The sequence below is a fragment of the Cucumis melo genome, chromosome 10, assembly GCF_025177605.1.
Source record: "Cucumis melo cultivar AY chromosome 10, USDA_Cmelo_AY_1.0, whole genome shotgun sequence".
NCBI lineage: Eukaryota > Viridiplantae > Streptophyta > Magnoliopsida > Cucurbitales > Cucurbitaceae > Cucumis > Cucumis melo.
Window position 1 is genome coordinate 2872750 of NC_066866.1, and position 15520 is coordinate 2888269.

The 15520-nt window shown below is 35.2% G+C and overlaps 2 protein-coding genes across 2 annotated transcripts; both read right to left on the reverse strand.

Annotated features, from left to right (window-relative positions):
• Nucleotides 1-133: 133 nt before the first annotated feature.
• Nucleotides 134-4807, reverse strand: LOC103489089 (serine/threonine-protein kinase PBL34-like). Its single transcript, XM_008448093.3, has 6 exons — nucleotides 3613-4807; nucleotides 2123-2466; nucleotides 1838-1973; nucleotides 1421-1557; nucleotides 1223-1346; nucleotides 134-939 (listed from the first exon to the last, which is right to left on the reverse strand). The coding sequence occupies exons 1-6, from the start codon at nucleotides 3815-3817 to the stop codon at nucleotides 419-421; spliced, it is 1467 nt and encodes a 488-aa protein (XP_008446315.1). The 5' UTR covers nucleotides 3818-4807; the 3' UTR covers nucleotides 134-418.
• Nucleotides 4808-8084: 3277 nt separating this feature from the next.
• On the reverse strand, nucleotides 8085-15427 carry LOC103489086 (uncharacterized). The gene is made up of 11 exons (XM_008448091.3): nucleotides 15219-15427; nucleotides 14759-15072; nucleotides 13907-13984; nucleotides 13274-13794; nucleotides 12115-12750; nucleotides 11776-11930; nucleotides 11116-11303; nucleotides 10155-10282; nucleotides 9672-10024; nucleotides 9498-9601; nucleotides 8085-8608 (listed from the first exon to the last, which is right to left on the reverse strand). Exons 1-11 carry the CDS (start codon nucleotides 15410-15412, stop codon nucleotides 8538-8540), a joined length of 2742 nt encoding a protein of 913 aa, XP_008446313.2. The 5' UTR covers nucleotides 15413-15427; the 3' UTR covers nucleotides 8085-8537.
• Between the last annotated feature and the right edge of the window lie 93 nt (nucleotides 15428-15520).

Genomic DNA, 15520 nt, shown 5'->3' on the forward strand with positions numbered 1-15520 from the left:
AAACCTATGTTGAGATGTGAGGGATTGACTTTGTAAACTGGTAAATATTGCTGGTTAGTATTATCTTTTCTAGAATGGAAATGCTTGACATGCAAAAATTGAAGAGTAAAAGGAGGGGAAGGAAGAGGAGATATTGAGATTTGTCTGTTCTTTCCCAAAACAATATGACATTGAAAATCGATGAACAAAATTCATCTGCTATCGTACACTCTTTCTGCCAGGTTTCCCATTTTAACAAGATGATGATAATGCAGACATCTCTGCCTGTAGCATTTTTCAATGATCCACCAGCAAATGCTGTTTTGCAAAATAAACATCTATCTATACTGAGGTAGAAGGGGGAGATCTATTTGACGACAAAATGAGATGGGTTAACACAACTAGATAATTACTAATTAATTACCAAACAACCCAATTCTTAGGCTTTGACATTGGGTTTTGGAGATGGATGGGGTTGCTGATGATGATATGGAGAAGCATGAGAACCATTGGCGATTGAATAGCTGCGTAGTTGCTGCCCGTTCTTTGGAGCTGGTCCAGCCGCTGTGTGGTAGCCATTTCTCGCCATGGGGCTGGATCTTACACGGTCAGCTTGCATTGTCTGAAAATAATAAGATGAACTTGCCATGTCCTTGAGGTTTGGGAGAGGCTTCAAAGCTTCAACAACTTCACTCATCAAGGGTCTGACCTTTTGATCTCGGCTAAGGCATTGAGCAGCTAATTGTACTGCTTTTTGAGCACCTTTTATTGAGAAATGACCCTCAAGCCTAGGGTCTATCAAGCGATAGAATCTCTTTTTCTCTCCTAGGTATGGCCGTGCCCATTCCACAAGGTTATGTTCACCATTTGGACGGTTTTTATCCATGGATCTTCTGCCAGTTAACATTTCGAGAAGAACCACCCCAAAACTGTAAACATCACTCCTTGATGTAAGATGTCCTGCCAGGGGAGCACTTATCAGACCAAAAGCAATCGCTAGGAAGGAATAAAGCAAGTAGGCTGAACAATATGATACAGTTCCAAATTCTACAATTTTCATCTTAAAGTTGCATGCCATAGGACACATATGGGCAAAAGAACTGACAAGTGAAAAGAATATAAATCACCACACGTTCTTAGATTATGAACCATAAGTTCTACTTAGTTCAAGGATAATTTCTATTAAATGTACTTTTAAAATAGAATGGCAGAGAAACAGGATGTTTAATATTCTAAAACTCACCAGTCATAACGTATTCTGGAGCTGCATAGCCATATGTTCCCATCACCCGAGTAGAGACATGGGTTTTATCTCCATCGGGTCCATCTTTTGCAAGTCCAAAGTCAGAAAGCTTGGCATTGTATTCCTGAAGTAGTGAAATTATCAGGACGATTAAAAATGAAAAAACAACAAATTATAACCACAGGTTCTGTCACATACGGCATCTAATAGAATGTTGGATGTTTTAAAATCACGATATATCACAGGTCTTTTTGCTTCCTCATGAAGAAAAGCAAGACCCTTGGCAGCACCAAGTGCAATTTTCATCCTAATAGACCACGGAAGTGGTAGAGATCCTGCACATGAAATAGATTTTTACAAGTGAGAAACAGCATACATGTGTGCATGCATGGATCTATTTAAGGCATGTTTGATTATAAGATATGCCAAAACTGGTTTCTAAAGATCAAAGACTAAGCTAGTTAACTAGGTAACAGATCAGATCATAAGTCATGGACCTCCTGATATATTCCTATTCATTAAAGAAGACTCAAAGAACACACCGTCTACTTAAAAACCACAGGATCAGGATGAATGGAAGTGGAACATTTAATTGTGAAAACGGAAGCAACATACTCCGGAAAAGATGATTCTCTAGGCTTCCTCTAGGCATGAACTCATATACAAGCAATCTTTGATCATCTTCATTGCAGTAACCAATAAGTCTGACCAAGTTGGGATGTTTGAGATCACTGAGAAAATTAACTTCAGCCTGCCACAAATCACAGCCCACTCATCAATTTAGATAGTAGAGCATATGGAAATTTCAACCATCCAAACAACTTTTTATCACATCCATACAAGATGAAAAATATAAAGATCAAAATATCAAAAAGACAATAGATCAGAGAAGCTTCAAACCATCCATTCTTTGTGTCCCTGAAGACCATCATGGTTGAGGGTTTTAACAGCAACAGTGAGTCCTGTGCCAGGTTTAACTGGAGCAGTTCCGTTTTCTTCAACCCAACCCTTAAAAACACAACCAAAACCACCCTCACCAAGAAGACTCTCGGGTCTGAAGTTCCTTGTAGCCAACTTAAGATCATTAAATGAAAATTTCCGTAGATGAGGAGAAATTTTAAGTTCCTCTTCTAGTTTGGAAGTCGATGAATTACTCTCTCCATTACTCATACTTGTGTTTGTTGAAGATATCTCTCGAGGAGTTGGTTGGTCTCTACTTGAATCAGCCGTAGACTTGCTTTCAGCTGACACAAAAAGATCATAAATTAGAAAAACTTAAATAGATGTGTATATATTGTTATAAAATGCAGAGAAATAGCAACCACGTAGAATGCAACTTTGTTTCAAACTTAAAACATTGATCGAAAGTAACAAACCCCATCCTTTGGCAGGAAAAAGAAAAGAACAGAATTATGCAACATAGTCTTACGGACAAGTCTACATGAGTGGAAGCAAATGAATTAGCATTTAGAAATAAGAAAATACAGGGACAAAAAAATTTCTAGATAATCCGGTGAATAAGCAGTACAAGTGCGACTCCTCAATTGGTATATAACATACTCAAGTTTATGATGGGATACAAACTTGAAGTACAGCCATTAACTGAAAACCTCCACTATGTACTGGATCCATACATAAAAAGAGAATTTTTCTAATTCTATATTTCCATTTGACTTCTAGACCTTCCATTCCTCAAGAAAAGCTACTAAATTCCCCATTCTCTAAACAATCTGCTACTTACCCACCATCTACAGCCTTTGAAGATTACCGTGCACAATACCTCTTGTGTAATGACACTCGTCTGCATTTGTTTATTTATTTATTAACAAGAGACAAAATCTGCATTTCGCAACAAGGGTTTTCATAAATCTAGGAAATCGTTCTTGGTTGGGAAGGTAGAAGCTGCATTCAAGAAACTGCTCCCCCTTATTACAGAAACTTTACTGAATAAGTCTCAGCTTCAAGATCCATTTTCTGGTTTGAAGCAATAAAAGCCCCACAAGACTTTAAGCTCTGAACTAACTTTACAACTTTTATTATCTTCATAATCATCTACTACTATCCATAACAGAGGTTTAGAAAACACAAATGAAAGATTTCGAGCTTGTGTTGTTCAGTGATTTCAAGTACACTAAAATTGTTGTTAATCAACTAGCGACAACAATACACACCCCACGCCCACTCTTGGGTAATTTGGCTAAAAGAATGAATGCTAACATCAGAACATGTTCACAAATCACAAAATCAAAATGAGACCCTAAGAGAACATGGACTGAAGTAAAAATTTCAGGAAGTCCCAGAAAGCAATAAATCTAAGTATTCAACCAGCGAGCAAGCTACAAAGATTATAACAAGAGGGAAATGATCTTCCTCAAACATAAAGTCATTACCATAGTTGATACTAGTCCCACTTATCGAACTATCAACTTTGGATCTCGAAGAAATGCAGCTACCAAAAATCCTCAGAGCAATCCAACAACCAGTCTCCTCTTCCACGGTTTCAACTTGTTCCTTGTTGTTTTTCTGCTTCTTCTTCCCCTTCGATTCCCTAACTTCCCGAGACTCAACTTTCCCATCTTCAGCAATTACCTCCATGCCTTAAGTACCCAGAAGAACACAGATAATCTCAAAACTCCTCGAATCCGAAACACCATCCAGTGCCTCACCTCCCCCGAGTCGCTACTTCAACCCCAGCTAGTTAAAACTTCTCCTCGTAACACCACAAGTAAAAACCTACCGAAAGATCACCGAAATTTTCCAGCTCTCACTTAGGGCAAAAAAGAAGAATACACCCAGTTGAGACCCAGTTGAGAAGAAGATTACCAGATCGTATAAAAATCGATGAATTCCAAAAGGAAAAAAAAAAAAGAAGAAAAAGAAAAAAAAAAAAACCCTTCAAAAAGCAAAAACAAATGAATCAACTTGAGAATGAGCTCATAAAGAAGTCTTCTCTTCCATAAAAAAAAAAAAAATAATAACGTTATCCCAAGTCTTTCGCAGCTCAACTCACAAATCTCTTCCCCCAAAGATACAGATTATCCCCAAGATGGGTTTCCAACATGAAGAAGAACATCCAGATTAGTTTTAAGCTGGTAGAGTTATAAATTTCATGCCGGAGAAAATTAAAAATAAAAAAAGATGAAAAAAAAAAGAAAATTATTTTCCAAAATATCAATTCTCTCTCTCTCTCTCTTCCTTTTTCTTTTCTTTCTTTCTTTTTTTTTTTTTTCTTTATATTAATTTATTTACATTTTCCAATGGAATCAAAGACTGGGCAAAAGTTAAGCGTAGCTGCCCGGGGAAACGGGCAGAGAGCAAACTGCCGGTCGTGTCAGCTGACCGTGGCCCGGGGCGCCAAATCAGAATTGGACCAAACAATTCGGGCAGATAGAAAGTAGGGAAATCGGGCATGAGAGAGAAGATGACATGGCCCCACAGGGATGTCGACGTGTCTGCCTTCGTGGGCGGATTTGAATGCGCACGTCAAATTATTCGGTGCATTGCACGCACCTCTTTTCTATTTCCCCTTCTCTATTTTTTTTCCAATTATTCAAAAAAAAAAAAAAAAAACAATATATATATACACACACATATGAAAGACCGATTCTACCCCTACCCCACTCTCCTGCCCTAAATTATAATAATAGAGCCCCAACCCAACCCAACCCAACCCCCAATCATTTCAAGCTTTTTATTCAAGTAAATATTTGTTTGATAACGTAATCAAATTAGGCACAAAGGATAATTGTGATTTGGACATTAATTTTTCTAATTAAATCCTCTTCTTCCTTTTTGGACTCAGGTTTTTTTTTTATTCACATAAAATAATCTCAATAATCATTAATGAGAATATGTTCTGTAATCAAATTATGGGAGAAAATATATGTTTTGAATTTTAAAAAAAAATTAAAAAAAAGGTTTATAGAAACTAATCCTAAAAATAATTCCTCATGATTTATTAGTGGGAATAGAGCAATAATCACTTGAGAATTATCAATGTGTTCTCATTATAAGGTGGTTTTTTTTTTAATACTTGATTGAAAAGAGGTTGACTTCACATTTTAAAGATTAATTTTTCTTTTTTATAAAATACATTTCTACACAAAAATTATTTCATATATATATATCTTATAAATTGTCCATCTATGAATTGTTCTGCTTAAGGGGAAAATGGTCACTTGAGTATACAAAATAAGAAACTAAACTTCAAGTGAAAATTAGCTCCCTAGAAAATTGTGATTATTTTAAAAAAGAAAACAAAGGAGAAAAGATTGAGTGGATTTTCTTATTCCTTTTTGAGTGATTTATTTTTAAAAGAAATAAGTTGCTTTGATTAACAACCTTAGTTATTTTAATTTCAATTATAGAATAATTATAACGAAGAACAACATTTAAAAAATCTACAAATATATTGTTATTTGCATTATAATCTATCAAACGACGTATTGATAGATTCTAACGAATTTTGCTATATTTTAAAATTTTAAAAAAATATTGTTATATATTAATGCTTTAAATCTAATTGCTATATTTACAAATTTTCTCTTATATTGTTTAAAAAAAATTAAATTTCAAATAAAAAAAAAAGTGTTTAGTAGCAATTAGTTCAAGGAATAAAATGATTGACTTTTGCTGCATAAACGTGCACCACATAGCTTGACTTTCTTAATGCTACTTAGTTTTAAATATATTGATTAAAACTTAATTATTTTTTTAATATCATATATTATTAATTCGATGTGATAATCCTTTTTAATATATAACTTGTAAGCTTATAAAATAGTCATTCGAAAATGACACATTAATGACTTAATGATATATACTAATTTATATAACTTAAGGATGCACCCAAAAAAGGGATGCTGGCATTTTCATATGTACATTATTTGTTATATTTTTAAAATAGTTTATTTTCTTTAATTAAAAGGCAAATAATTGTCTTCTATTTATTTATTTATTAATTATTGTTATTAAGAACAATATTATGTAGGGGTCAAGTTTTAACATAAGCCAAGCATTATCTTGAATAGGGTATATGAGTAATCAAATACTTATAGAGAATAATTAGTTTAATAAATCGATAAAGATATTTGAACTATCAAATGGATTATTTCAGGTGAGGAATTTGGGGTTTTCTCTCCAATTTTCACAAGAAAAGTCAAACCCATAAAGATGATAATTGTAGTAAAATAGTTTAACTACCAAAATAATGTTGATGTTTGTCAAAAACAATTCCAAAAAGTCACAAAGAGGGAAGAAAGATAAATCAAAATTTTGCATCTTTGAATTCAGAGAATGGTATATGCCAAGTAGCTGTAGTAACTGTCTAAACATGTAACGTTATAAAATGGAACTACTTCCGAGTTATGATAAATCGTAACCATGAATGTGATAAAATGTTACGAGTGTATACGTTCGATCCATGGTAGCTTCCTACTTAGAATAATTTAATATCTTTCGATGAGTTATTTGACATCCAAATGCATAAAGTCAATCAAGTTTGTTAAGTGAGACTAAAGAAATACTTTTTTTTAAGGCGAATGTCAATTTAAGGTTATATCAATTTGAACCCTAAACTAATAGTTGTATCAATTTAAACCTTAAAGTAACAATTGTATATATATATTTTATTAGTGTATCCAAATGAAACACGATGTGGAGTATGAATATGAAGTGTAGGGTTATAAATTGAATTTGTTTTCTTTTGAAAGAATAAAGCTATTGAAATGAAAGATGAATGCATGAAATACGACACACCAACACCATCCAAAATGTAGTAAACTTGTTGGATGTAAAGTGTACTCTACTATTTTCTAAATGAAGAAATTCAAATCGGTAGTATAATAGTATTGGAAGCGTGCTTGAAGTGAAATCCATTTCCACACACTTCAGTTTGGGATTTCTTTTTTTGGTATATAGGTGTGGAAGGTGTGCTATCCATCTTTCTTTTTTGTTTTAGTACTCTTACAAAGCCATACTTCTGAGTTGTTTCCCACACTCTCTTTTTACATATAGGAATAGGAGATTTTTGTACTTTATATCAATAGCCATATAGCATGTGTGTATTAGATATAATAAAAGTCAAAAAGTGTGGAAAAACTAAGGATAAATAAACCATCAACACCTTCAATACTTTGCTACTCAATGACAAATAACTTTCACCACCATAGCAAGGGGACCAAACACGTAACAAAATCCACTATTTTTTTCTTCTTTTGTTCTCTATACTATAAAGGAAAGGGATCATCACTATTTAAACTATACTAATAGAATGTTTTTGGAGCTGAAAGAACAAATTTGATTGAACTTATGTTAGTACCATACAACTTCGAACCGTAATACCTCATAGATCTAAATCTCATACTCGTTCATAGTTTAGTATTCTTATAAAAGAAAACATTCAAACATCTTTTTTTAAATAATTGGTTAACCATAACTAAGAGTCCCAACTCCTTAAACAACTGCATTCCACACTAATGAGAGGAAAACAAAATTGTAAGTGTCCTCTCAAAATTAACAACACCCAAGCATTCTCCAATCCCATTCTTTAAAAAGACTTTCGAGGAGTTTTGTAATTGATTTTAAAGTGATTTATTTTTCACCATCTGCATAGAACAATAAATAATGTCCATGAAAAATGGAAAGAAAAAAAAAACTATCATCAATGATTTCACTCCATAAACCTAAGACCTGTCCGTTGAAGTTGGCTTAATTATGTGTGGTCTATTTTGAAACGTGCTGTTGGACAGGCCATAGGCACCATTACATCTTGTAGAAAGGATGAAAAAGAGGCATATTATTATTAGCCAAACAGCATGAAAGCATGATTAAGGCATCAAAATTAGGATTCAGGACCAGAAAATCTTAGAATGGTCATGGATTGAATAGATGTAAAAAATAGAAACTTACAATCTAATAGTATATCAAAAATCAGGCACAGCAAAAGTTGGAATTTCACAGTTTCTCTCCACTATTTTCTAGGTGCAGTAACCTAGAAGCACAAACAAATAAAATAAAAAAAGTAGAAAAGGTATATATTTTGACATTCCAGAATGTACATCGATTCCATTTCCAAGACTGGAGGTAACAACTTACAACACACGACTCAAAGCTATATATCCAAGATAAATTGATATGGCCATACCATACGGATATATCAAATTATCAGATCACACTCAAAGAGAAGGCAAAGGAGTGAATGGTCGTTGATTGGCCTAGAAACCATAAAAATTCTGATTCGGGGTTGGCCAAAAGGACGGGCCTTTGAGGGACCCTTGCAGAGCTCGAGATAAAATGTGAGATACTAGGAACCATCTTAAAGAATCCCAGTAGAAATGCTGGAGGTCGCATTGATTTTCAGTGAGTGCTCGGGGATATACGTAGCACCTGTCGCATCAAAATAATTAAGGGAGTTTATAGTTGATGTTATTGCAGAAAAATGATCGTTAGTTGATGGAAATAATAATGAGAAAGAATCTCAATGAAAAATAGTGGGCATGAAGAATTAGTAGAATGAGAACAAAATGTACAATCTTGCCCGTAATAAAGATAAAAGATTTTATTCCCTAATGTTAGGCATAGAAATAAAATTTGAATTGGTGTAAAACCAACAGAAAATAAAACATGTACTGAGAGTTGCAGAAAAGGGAAATGAGAGAATGGCACTACCCCTGTGGAAGAGATAAATTGAGACAGACAATTTTAGCATGGGACTCGCAAATCAATGAGGATACATTTTTTTATAAAAAGAAAAACTTTTAATCGATGAACAAATAGTACTACATCGAGAAAGGAAATAAGATTTATTTTCTCGTTCCCGTTAAGAAAATGCATCTACATAGGATTCAGGTTTGTTAGAAGAACAAGCATCGTAGCTAAAGTTTCAGCAGAAACCAAAAGCTTCATCAGAGACTTCAATGCCAGTAAACACTAGAATAAGAAGAATCAGTAACAAATAGTGATGGTCAGTAAATAAGAGAAAAATACTACTTATAAGTTCTATAGTCATTTGGGGTACATGCTAGGTATGCAAATACCTATACGCTGCCTTGACTGGGCTAATGCATCTATACTTAGTGTATGTGCAAACCAGGATAACTTAAATGTAAGAACAGTGAGCGGCCGTAGACATAAACAATAGCCAATTCCCCTGTCATAATAATTATCATTACCTATACTATAAATTTGTTTAAATTGGTTCACCCAAGCAAAAAAATGTTCAATAAATGAAGCATAATTGAAGAATCTAGAGAAGAGAGAGAACGACTAACATTACCTTTTTCCTTGACATCAATCTGTAATGTGTCGAGAGTAATTATGCCATCAGTCAAAGGAAGTAGCTCAAGCTTGATGGTAGCTGTGGATTGAGAAGGAATACATCTGCAGAGACCAAGCAAGGAATGAGTGTTGGAAAACCTATCTATTGAATGAGAAAGGAATTATTTATTACCCTAATGGAACTCTACTCTGGAGCCACAAATGCGAGCAACCAATAGCACTTGGGATGATATCTGACATGGGAGACGATTGTTCTTTAAAAGAGACTGACCCGCGTCCTGAATCAATACTCTGTTTTAGATTCTCAGTTACAGAAGGGATTGATCTTGGCCTTTCCAATGATGTAACATATTTCTCACTGCCTATTCTGCCTGCAACTTCATTTAAAACCATGTATGGACTCATGGGTGACGATGGTGAGGAATTCAATGAAATCACAGATGGAGGAGAAGTGGATGAAGCTGGAGCAAGAACCGTCATGGTCAGATCTTCAGATGTTAAATTTGAAGCCTGAAGTGTCAAAACCTGAAATTTAAACCATCTCAGATGACTTCGGATCGAACAGCATGAGAAATTGGTGCAGATGTGAGTGGATATTTCATTTGTTATTATTATTTTTGGTGGGAGGAAGTTGCTGAGATTTGATGCTTCAAACCTGAACGGGAAGGTGAGAAACAATTCCATTGGGTTTAGGGGGGTCCCCTGATAGCGCCACAGACACCATAAGATCCCTTGAAATTCGAGGTCGCCAACTAGTTGGTTGCTTGAAAAACAATCTTGACTCTGTACATATTCAGAAAATATAAGGAATACATTTACTTGATAAGGGGTAAAACTGAAAGAATTATTATATTGAGGTAAGAACAATCCATATACTTATCTTCTTCCAGTGCCCCTTTAGCCTTAATTCATAGGATCCTAACATTCTTTGTTTAATCTCGGTTGGTTTTAGAAACTTTAAATTGTGGAGTAAGCATACGCTTAAAAACAATAGCTTTAGAAGAAACGCAAAAACGTTATTGTCCAACCAGGTAAAAGCAATCTAATAAGATTTGTGGTTAGTTAATTGTAGGCTTGAAATATGTAGAAGATCCAACAAGTGGAAAGCAATGTTCATTAGGGAGGAAATAACTTTGCAAGGGTTATCTCAGGACCTTTTGGACCATCTGCTCTCAATCTTAAATCACCAATTGACCGTAACCCAAAAACTTAAGTTGATAGATGAATGTTAATTTAATATTATATCATCTAACACGTATCAAAAGAGAATAGTGGTCGCAAAGACACAAAAAAAAACTTGAATAACTAGTGCAGAACTGGAGAGAAGGTACTTGAAAACTCTATGTTTAGTCTATCATTATGGTCCTCCCCATCCACGTCCTTCAGTGATTATACTCCATCAGAAGTTACCTTAAGTTGGAATTTGTTTTCTATAACTATAAGTTCCTAAATCCTAAGGATGGGTAGTACTTGTGCAATTGATTTTTTTCCACAGTAATGATGATAGGGACGTGTTTGTCTCCTATGAGAATCAGAAAACTCAGACACAGAAAATGGCAAAGTACCCAATTAAACTAATTAAGATAAATTAGAAAAATAAAGATCAGTGAATATACCAGTATAGTTGCACCGGCAAGTTACCATAATTGCATATTGATCATTACTTTTGGGGGTAAGGGACAAACTTGATATTGCATTTCCAGCCTGCAATCGTGATGATTGGGAATTTTTTTCTCTACAAGCCTTCATATTCCTCCACATAGAAGTTGCTGGTTTGAGGATAAAAGAGTGCTCTTCGTCTCTCCTGCCACAAAGAAGCTCCACATAAGATCAAATGAAAATGTATTTTTTCAATAACCATATAAGAATGAAAACAGAGGCACCAATGTAGATATCTCATCATACCAAAATGATTCATTAGAAATGCTCAGATAAATTTGAAGGTTACGATTGTCACTTAAAAAGAATATAAAATAAAAAACTCTCGATCATGTATAATATTCTAGTCAATATTGAAATGATACACTGCAAAACTTACCCCTCGTTAGGGACTAGAGCACCAAAAGCCATAACCAAATACAACAAGCAACCATTAATAAAATAAAACCTTAACCAAAAAATTATATTAGTTCACCCCAAAAAATTTTATTAGTTAACAACACAGAAAATACGAAGTTCGTTCTCAAGCTACCCCCAGATACGCAACCCCGCCACTTGTTTGGTACAGCAAAAGCACAATAACCATAAAAATAATTGAAGCATGAGCGGACGATAACCTGAGGGCTAAATTTGGTAAGCTGTGTTCATTTCCTGCTTCTATGCAAGCTATTGGTAATGATGAAGGGAGTCCATCCTTTGATGCCTCTTCAAAAACAATCGTTATAGCATCAATATAAATTATGATATCCGGTATATGAGCTGGAGATACGTTCTACAAAACAACAAATGTAACTTCGTAAAGAAATTGCACAAAGAACATTTCAAATGAATACTTGAGAAACATAATAACAATGATATAGCAACTCCAATGGCGTTATCATGTACTAGTTATAACTTCATTAATTGAAAATAGATAAAATAAAAAAAAATGAAAAAAGAAAATTCTGGCATCAAACCTTAATTTGAACGCATAAAAGGTCATCCGTATTGCAATCAGCAGCAAAGGACTGGATGTCGACAGGATGAACAATTTCAAGTTTTCTCCTCCACCGTCTTCCTGGAATATGAATTCCTTTCAGGCCACAACAAACAGAAAATCTCTCTTGCTCCAAAGAGACGCCTCGAAAAGATAAAAGGTCATGGCCTCCAATTCTTTTACTTTTTGAGGGCTTTGGTGTTGAGAACTGGTCCCAATTTTCAAGTTCAAAGTTCGGCTTTGAACTTGCAGCTTTAACCGGTGCAGAAGGTGGTGCAGTATTGTGAGGTATCGAGGACATAGAGTAGCTCCTAAAATGGCCAAAGGAGAAGAGTTGAGAGCCAGAGGAAGAAGAAACACTAGACTTCTGAGATGTGCCACCAATTCCTGCATTGGTAGTTAAACGGGGAGGAGATAGAGGACGGGGAATAGGAGGAATGGTGTTATCCAGAGGAAGCAACCATTTCAACAATTCTCCACATGGATCCGGATTTGAATAGCCTAAGACATCCTGATTCTCAAATGACACTGGCAGCTCTTGGTATTTCTCAAATTGAAGAATTTCCAATACAGGATCTCTCAATGTGTCAACACCAACATTCACACGTAAAAGCACCTGCATCCTTCCCCCAAGAAGACAGAATGAGACTCAGTAGTTAGAAAGAGTGTTGAAATTGATACTAATATAAAGACTTGGGCACTTATATAGGCATAAACATAAAGCATTCTGAAAAGGATTATGATGATATCAAATGAACCAGAAACCATTATTCTGACGCGGAAGGAATGGTTAAATGAAATAATAGAAATCTGCTGCAAGTATGAATTAAATGGGGAACCAACCAAGTACTTATTTCTACTGAACCGGATGCACCACACAATACAAGCTGAACATCAGTACAAAAGATATAGAAAACTCTACTCTTTGGGATAAAAAGGCAAGTATAGTAAGTTTGTGAATTAATCAATTCATACTTCGGGTGGAAGTGTGTTGCAAGACCAAGATATCATATCAGTATTTCTAGGAGCCTACTGCAGGGTGTAGGCTCAAGAAGAAAATTGCGACATAACACTAAAATTTTTCAAGCGAAAGTTTCTGCAAGTATGCACGAGAATTCCAGAAGTTTTTTGATACATACCACTATGCTTCCATCAGAAAGAGAGCAGCATTTGAAGGAACCTCTTGCTACGCCACCAGAGACACTGGAATCAAAGTCTCCCTGATCAATGACTGCATTTATGCTAGGCTTAACAATGTTTTCACCCACTATCTCACAGTCACTTTGTTTGTCAGATTTTTTTTTTGACCAAAGGGGATCACTAGACTCAGCAATTCTTACAAAAAAGTGAGAGTTCTCAAATCGCTGTAATAACGTTTCTGTTTGTCGTCTGTGATCTTCCTTTCTGAGAAGAGATTCACTGGCAGAAACATCCTTTGATGGATCAATGTTCTCGTTTAATAGATCTTCACCATTCTGATCTGTACTGTGGCTTTCCCCATTTGTGGAATTAGTTCCATCATCTTCTATGTTTTCATTTTGTTTTTTAGGACTATGCCATTTTCCATTTTTACTCATAACTGCCGCGACTTTAAAAGGTGTTATGGTTTCTGTATCCTGTTTAGAAGCAGATAAACATGCCAAGATACATATTTGTTCACCTGTATAAAGGACAGAGTTAAAGAACCATACCAGAAACAAAGTATTTCTCTCATATGATGATGCCCGTGTATTAGAAACAAAATAAACAAGACATGAAGAAAGTATATGTACCTGGGAAAACAAAAGATCGATCCATCCTGCATAATGAATGTATATCTGATGCGTTTTTCCAATCAGAAGGAAGACCCTCTAGAAAAGAATATTAAGTATTAGATTTCCTTCGTGAAACAGAAGTGAAAAAGGAGCACGTATCTATCACGTAAAACAATATACGTATGTTAAGCATTCTACGACTCGGGAGTCAGAAACTCTAACCATACGTGAAGGAATTTCAGGTGTGTCTTCTTGAATGTAAAAATTTCACATCAAACGAAAGCTTTACTAAGTGGTGATGCTAGTAATATGACTAAATAATCTTACAAACTTAAAACACTAAAATGATATTCAAAAAATCTTTATACTATGACTTAAAATAGGAACCGCAAGATTTTATGCTATAAAATTCCCAAGCTAGCTCTATCCGAGAAACTTCGAACTTCAAACAAAAGGCCAGGGAGTTGATATTTTAGTTCATGAAGTGTCGCATTCTGTTTGGAGAACTAAAATTTCAACTTTGAAACTTCACACTCAGCTTCAAAAACATTTAATCGGACTTATGTGGATATCCAACACAATGATTCGTCGTGGTAAAAAAGAAGAAGTGATGATAAAGAAAGTAAATGCAGACAGATAAACTAGACGTATTGACTTGAAGCGGATGCTAAAGTTTTGGGTCGACTATCATAGAATGTCATGTGTATCTTCTTTCAATAAAAATCACAGTGCATACACTCTATATGGTGTGTTATGATCACCATCTTATCAAGTAAACTGTTATGTTAAGCATCGATTCGCGCATGACGACACATTAACCAAAAATCAAATTCAGACATTGATGAACTGATTGATATAACAAGAACGCACTGCATGGAATGGTAATCCACCCTTCTTCCTCTGAAACATCAGAGTGCTTCACTACACCAAAACGACCGCTTTTCTCCCTATGACCAGCAATACTTCCATTTTCACCGCCGGATGCATCAGCCTCCTCGTCATTATCATCATCAACAACAGAATATTGTGGAAATGGATCTTCAGAAATCAGACCTTCCAAAGTTACCGCTGGCTTTGGTGCGTAATAGGCAGCTGGAGGAGGAGTTTCTTGAATAGATGGTCGCTCTTGAGGCACAGTATGAGTAGATCTGAGTAGAAAATTCATTGTCGCATCTACAGAGTAACTGCAAAATCAAGATGTGAACGGTAAACTCGTAGTTTGGAATTGAAACTGATCGATGATGCCATTTGTCGATCTTTTAGCATGTATGGCAAAGAAATTGAGAATATAAAAGATAACTCGGTGAAAACAAGCGGTTCTTTGGTCTACCTGATCGGCGATCGAGCCGGAGAAGCTCTGTTAACGAAGTGGAGGATAGATCCAATGGTGGCGGAGCACCGGACATAAGGAAATCGGTGGCCGGGCCTGACATAATTTCTCACCACCGCCGATGGGCCATTTATTATGGGCTGGGCTTTACTTCTACAGAATTTCTTTAGGCCCGTTTTCCCCAGCCATTTCATTTTCTTCTTTTTCTCTCAAAGGAAATACTATTTTTTTTTTCATTTAGTTTGTGTTCTTCCCACAGCATGAGAATTCGAACATCTAATCTCAACAGACATGTTAATTAG

Bases quoted from the DNA above. Each gene is read 5' to 3' on its own strand.
- LOC103489089 (XM_008448093.3), bottom strand. From the start codon at position 3,817: ATGGAGGTAATTGCTGAAGATGGGAAAGTTGAGTCTCGGGAAGTTAGG. The intron at 1,974-2,122 runs GTTTGAAGCTTC...GATTTGTGGCAG, and splicing joins AGGGACACAAAGAATGGATG to GCTGAAGTTAATTTTCTCAG. The intron at 1,558-1,837 runs GTATGTTGCTTC...TTTCATGTGCAG, and splicing joins AGAGAATCATCTTTTCCGGA to GATCTCTACCACTTCCGTGG.
- LOC103489086 (XM_008448091.3), bottom strand. From the start codon at position 15,412: ATGAAATGGCTGGGGAAAACGGGCCTAAAGAAATTCTGTAGAAGTAAA. The intron at 15,073-15,218 runs GTAGACCAAAGA...TTGATTTTGCAG, and splicing joins CCGGCTCGATCGCCGATCAG to TTACTCTGTAGATGCGACAA. The intron at 10,283-11,115 runs GTATATTCACTG...GAATATGTACAG, and splicing joins TTGCCGGTGCAACTATACTG to AGTCAAGATTGTTTTTCAAG.